This window comes from Cornus florida, unplaced genomic scaffold (assembly GCF_030987335.1).
Source record: "Cornus florida cultivar Cherokee Brave unplaced genomic scaffold, ASM3098733v1 CherokeeBrave_3.0.0_Hap2_Chr05, whole genome shotgun sequence".
In the NCBI taxonomy this organism is placed as follows: domain Eukaryota; kingdom Viridiplantae; phylum Streptophyta; class Magnoliopsida; order Cornales; family Cornaceae; genus Cornus; species Cornus florida.
The window spans coordinates 98,223,097-98,229,282 of NW_026775575.1; the positions used below are offsets into that span (position 1 = coordinate 98,223,097).

General features: G+C 36.7%; 1 protein-coding gene across 1 annotated transcript; it reads right to left on the reverse strand.

The window, feature by feature from the left end:
* Positions 1-3,798: 3,798 nt before the first annotated feature.
* On the reverse strand, positions 3,799-6,186 carry LOC132307852 (BAG family molecular chaperone regulator 1-like). Its single transcript, XM_059805723.1, has 4 exons — positions 5,678-6,186; positions 5,227-5,483; positions 4,978-5,124; positions 3,799-4,364 (listed from the first exon to the last, which is right to left on the reverse strand). The coding sequence occupies exons 1-4, from the start codon at positions 5,901-5,903 to the stop codon at positions 4,155-4,157; spliced, it is 840 nt and encodes a 279-aa protein (XP_059661706.1). The 5' UTR covers positions 5,904-6,186; the 3' UTR covers positions 3,799-4,154.

The following is a 6,186-nucleotide window of genomic DNA, read 5'->3' on the forward strand; positions in this document are numbered from 1 at the left end:
TAACAGAAGCTTTAAAAACCTTTCAAATGTCAACAAGAGTCTTTTGTCTTTCTTTATAAACAAAGACTGCAATGTGGCTTTTAAGCTTGAAAATCTCCCTAATCTTGGAGTCCCACTAATCTCCTCCAAGCCAACTATTTTTGACTTAAAAACCACCCTTGTAGATAAAATGTCATTACAGATATCTTCTTCTTGGAGCTCCAAAGTCCTACCTTTTGATAACTGGTTGTCTTGTGGTCCACTTCATCAACTAATCCTACAGAACTCCAGACATAATGGTTTAGGTGTCAGTAAGTAAACAAAGTTACTTTCTTTAATCACTGAGGATCAATGCAACAACTTAATTCCCTAGAGCTTTCGTAGATAGCCTTTTCCATTTCTTTAACCCTCTCCTTTTTACTGCCAAGGTCCGTGGCCTAATGATATCTCATCCATTCTTTTTTAGAGTGAAAGGTAGATGATTCGAGTCTCCATTTCCAAAGTACGAGTTTTTTGCCTGAATTATATATATATATATATATATATATATATATATATTTAGGTGAAAATTTGCTTGCTACATGCCAAGTTTTCTGGTTTGGAATATTTATCAGTTTCTGCTAAGTTTCCATTGACTCAGGTTTTATTTTTATTTTTATATATATATATTTTTTTTGAATAATTACATTGCCTCAATTCAAGTCATGCTTTTCCTTGTCCTTGTCTTGCATGCTTCTTATGCTACATTTGATGTGCAGAAATTGAATGAAATGTAAGTAAAAATAGAATGAGAATGGGAATGGAATGGAATGGTTATTTTCATTCTATTGTTTGGTTGCATGTATATATGAAATGTGTAGGAATGAAATGATAATAACTATTATAGTGTTTGGTTAGACAAATTTAAAATTTAGAATGAAATCAATTTTAAATTGAATTCTCCAAAATATCCCTCTTAGTAACAAATAAATTAAATTAATAAAATGACATTCTCTAACAATTTTTAAAAATTAATGGTGGCAGCGGTAGTGGTGAAGGAGGAAAATGATACTGGTGTAGGTGGTGGTGTTGGAAGGCGGCGGTGGTGGCAATAGGGAAGGTGGCGGTAGTGGTGGTGGTGGAAGGCGGTGGCAACAGTGTGGTGGTGGTGGAAGGAGATAGTAGTGTTGGTAATAATGGTGGAAACCAATGGAAGTGACTGTGGTGGTGGTGGAAAGTAGTGGAGGTGGCGATCGTTGTGGTGGTGGAGGAAGGCGATGACTGTGGCGGCGGTGGTGGTGAAAGGTGGTAGAAGCCGGTGATGGTGGTGGTGTAAGGCGGTGGTGGTGGTGGTTGTTGTAGTGGCGAAGGCGGTGGTGGTGGTAGTGGCGAAAGGCGGTGGTGGAAGGTGGTAGTGGTGGTGAAAAGCGGTGGCGGTGCTGGCAGTGGCGATGGAAGGTGGTGGCGGCAGTGAAAAGTGATGGCAGCGGTGGTGGTGGAAAGTGGTGGCGGTGGTGAAAGGCAATGGCGGTGGTAGTGGTGGCGGTAGCAGTGTTGAAAGGCGGTGGCGATATGTGGTGGTGGTGGAAAGCGGTGGGCGATTGTGAAATTCGGTGTCGGTGGCGGTGGTGGTGGTGATAGTGGTGAAAAAACAGCTGAGGTGGTTGTGGTGGTGAAAAAATGGCGGAAGTGGTTGTGGTGTAAGATAGTGTTAGTTTTTGGACTTGGCATATGAGAGTTTTTTGGGAAGTTTATTTTAAAAAAAAAAATTACTTTGGAATGGAATGACCATTTCATGGGTTTAGTTGTGGAATGGATTGTCATTCCAAGAAATGAATTTTCATTCCAATAGAATGGCCATTCCCACTTTAAATTGTATGCCAAACAAAAGAATGATTGGAATGAACATTTCATTCCTGCACATCAAACGCAACATTAGTTCCATGCATTTTGTTTCTTAATTTGCCTCATGGTAAGGCAGCGCACACCTGACTCGGACTACTCAATTACAATGATTAATTAGCATTTTTTTAATGGTAAAGCAAATGTACACATCTTTTTGTCCATACTCGGACTCGAATCCCTTCCCTCCTCTTTGAAGATGGAGAGGTTATATCATTGAACCAAAAACCGTTCGATTTTTCTTTACAATTGTTTGAAGATCTTTTTCTATACTATAGGTTACAGTAATTCAAAGCTCTACTGCATTTGTCATCTAAGAAAATGTTGAATATTTTAGGTGAAAACAAAGGTGCACAAGGCACAAACATTGTTAAACATTTTACTTGTGATGACCATTTTAGAAAGAAAACAAAAGCTGGTGACTGAGCCAACCAAAACCCATTCTATTTTGACCTCAAAATTGGCCATCTAGTCATTACCGTCCAACATGAGCTGATTATGAAGGGGTCGGTACACATGATTAATGAGTTGGTTCTACCAGTGCCAGTCATTGACCAAGAAGCATGGAATGGGCCTTATAACAGGTGGTCCATTTTCACTTGTCATAGTACGTTTATACACATGCATACATATGTGTGTGTGTGTGTGTGTGTGTGTGTGTGTATTGATGCTAACATTGAGGGCATGCACTACCGTTAACATTTATTTAATCCAAATTGAATTGCATGATTGACTGAGTTGTAGCTCTCAATTGTCAATTTGATGAGAGTGACACAAGTTGGACCTATTTTTCCATTATTAGATCTTTACAGAAGGGGATCCAGGTCCTCATTTAAGTTCACTCTTGTCAGTTAGCTTTGAAAATAAAGAATCAAGAGTAGAACAGAGGGCCTTGCTTCAAATTCTCTCTTTTCCTTTCCAATAGGCTTTGTTTGGTGAGCATGAAACAAAGTGAACAGAAATTTTTGTGTTTTGGTAGTGACTTGGATCCCTTATCGAGGGATCCCACCAAAACAATATCGTCTACAGCACGGAGTTCAACATGAGTCACATAGAACTCTAACATAGGACCTGCATTGGCCGGGCTCCATTCCTGTACACCAAAACAACATCATTTGGTACACACCACGGTTCGTGTAGATCCCCAACATTGAACTTGCATTGGGTTCTGTACCTATACATCAAAACAATATTGTTCGGTGCATAGAACAGTGCACAAGTCCCTTCCGCACAAGAGGAGATCCACTTCCCCAACCGAAACTCTTGTTAGAGGCATTTTAACTACTGAAAATATGGTTTTTTTTTTAAAGAGAAAGAAAATAATGCTTAATGAAGAAGTTCATTTGTTTCTCCATGAACTCAACCTTGGTATCAAGGTTTGGTGAACTTTGTATATGCAATTCATATGTAGCAAATTATTCTTTTAGGAATTTTAACTTAAAAAAAAAAAATAAAAAAAAATTATTCTTGGAATATTAAACTAGTTGCAGAAGGTGCCGGCTTTCTTAGGATTAAACTACCCCACTATAAAACTCATCATGTCCTCAAAAGTCAAACATGTCCTTTTTATCATTTTGCTGTGATTGGCTTGTGATTATCATCAAAGAAATACTATCTCATTCCAATTATTTGTTTTATTATTTTCTGCAACCTTTCAATAAACAAGGAATCCTATGCTATAGATTTGCAATTATTTATATGTACATTAACTTGTAAATGGGACATACGCCTAGTATATATGTTTAAATTTATTTTAAAATTAACTAAAAAAAATTAATGAATGGGAATCAAAGTAGTTATATGAAGCTTACTAATTAACAATTTATTTGAAAAACTCCTATTACGTTTTAAATTGTTAAAATAGAGACACAAATTCAAATAGTTAACAGAAAATTCAACTTTTATCACAAATGTCATGTTTTGGTTTATGAATTCTCTAATCAATGAAACACATAATGTGAATAGTGTATTTCAACAATTTTTATCACATACATCTGCTACACACACACATACACACAGCAACAAGTATCTGCTATTCACAAATTGCATTGAGCTAGTCCCACAAGAAGAATGGGTTGAAAATTTGGAAAACCCACATCAATTCCTAAAATGAGAAGCAGAAACAGATGGATAAAAAAAGTTCTGACAACTAAAATAACTAAAACAAAGAAACAAATCAATTCACAGAAAAAACATATTGACTATATACAAATTTCAGGACTCAACTCCAAAATAAAATCCCAATTTTGCTGCGAAGTCCGGTCATCAATGGCAGAAATCGAAGTGTACGGTGATCACGCAGAACCGGAATCAAATGTCTCCCATTTTGTTGTCACCACAACTGGTGGTAGTATCTGCACTGTAGAATTCCTCTGCTTTTGCATTTGCCCAGTTGACTTCTTTTGTTGCTGTTGCAGTGGAACTTCAACCCCATTGCTGCCAATCATAGAATTCCTAATCTTCAGCATATCAAGCGTTTCAATATACTTTTGTACTCTCCTCACCTTCAAAACAACCACAACTAATTAGCTACCTCGTCGGCAGAGACGGACCAGGGAATTGTATAAGAGGGGGCAGCCTTAAATAAACAATAATATATCACAAGGTATAATTAGAAATTAAGTGGGGGCATTTTAAAATTTTAACAAAAATGTAGGTGCATTTTTTAGATTTTTTCAAAATTTTACAAAAAATGAAAAAATAAAAATAAATAAATAACTAAATAAATCAGTGGGGGCGGCTTCCCTCTCTAAACCCTTAATGGGCCTGCTAAGTGACAGGAATCGAAATGAAAGCGAATCCGAAAGTGAGAGCGTGAAAACGACAAAATTAAATCACAAATAGTGACAATGGGAGCAAAAGTACTCCAACGTGTAAAGTGTTAAGGAAGATTTTGTGACTTAAGGATCTGTGTCGGCTCTTTGGATTATCAATAGAATGTTAGGAAATTAGAAAACTATATGAAAACTGTTTAGTGTTTTAGGCACCTGTCTTTAGTTTTCTCTTTTTTTGAGTTTCGTTTTCTTTTAGAAAACGGAACCAAGAAAACCCTATATTACTATAAATGTGAGGCCAAGGCTAAATTTAATATTACTACAGAAAAACATCAAAACAAACCTGCATTTTTCTCTTCAATTTCACATCTCCATCTACTACTATTCCATCCAATTTGATCAGTTGTGTCATCAACAATTCGATCAAATTCAACAACTCTCTCTCCACCACTTTCCTGCCGCCAAAAATTTCCGACTCCAAAGCTGCAACCTACCAATTCCATTACATGAACCATTGATCAAAACTTATAACTCAATTAGTTCTATAGACAATAGCATTTAAATACTAAGTTTTTCAATACAATTGTTGTACCTGCTTAGCAAGCTTATCAACTTCTATTCCAACTTGTGATATTGCTTTCGATACCTCGTCCATCTTTGCATTCCTCTGCAATTCAAGAAGTCGTCTCTCTCGGCTAACAACATCCTCAATTACTACAATTTTCGATCCATCCTTCACTCCTACCACGTCCAGATATGATCTTGAATCTCTCTCCTTGCCCTTATACATCAATTTCTGATCATTTGGGTGCAACCCAGTTCGTGATCCAACCATTTTCTTCAATTCCCCTGCATCCCATGTCAATTTCCATCAATAAAAATGGCAGAGAATTCATGCCAACGAGTTTAAAACGTAAAAAACGGAAAGAGAGGATTCATATGGCCGACACTATTCATATGAGAATAAGGCAACGATGATAACTCTATATAAAAACATAGATACAGTCATATATATATATATATATATAGATAAGTTGAATTACCAAAGTTTGCTTGAGGACTGATGTTGACTTCATGATAGGATGATTCATACTTGACCCTGACTTTTATGGTGGGAATTGGAATTGAAGTTTGAGTTGGATCCAAATTCCGCTTTTGTACCAACATCCCCCCTGGTCTGATTTCCCATTCTGCCACCTCCGAACCACCACCGCTGGCGGTGGCGCTTGCTTTCGCAGATGACAACTTTCCGGTGGCCTTTGGCTTCATAGTTGACAAGGTATATTTGTTCAATTGTTCTTGACATACATTGTTGTGAAGATCAATACAGTGTATGATATTCTTACACAGCAAGGAACATCACGAGTTTTAAAATGTTAAGTTTATAGGAAACCGATCAATGAAGAAAGAACCCTGTCTGACCCACTAAGTCAGGACAACGAATTTATTTTTTTTATAAGGAAAAAAAAATTTATAAATATTTGAAACTTATAAGGATCACATAAAATCAAACAATTATAAGCAACCATATAAGTCTTATCTGTGTAAGTCA

What these genes read in the sequence shown, in the direction of transcription:
- LOC132307852 (XM_059805723.1), bottom strand. Translation starts at nt 5,903, where the DNA reads ATGAAGCCAAAGGCCACCGGAAAGTTGTCATCTGCGAAAGCAAGCGCC. An exon ending in CAGTCCTCAAGCAAACTTTG is followed by an intron (nt 5,484 to 5,677) that starts GTAATTCAACTT and finishes CATGGGATGCAG; the next exon opens with GGGAATTGAAGAAAATGGTT. An exon ending in TTGATAAGCTTGCTAAGCAG is followed by an intron (nt 5,125 to 5,226) that starts GTACAACAATTG and finishes TGGAATTGGTAG; the next exon opens with GTTGCAGCTTTGGAGTCGGA.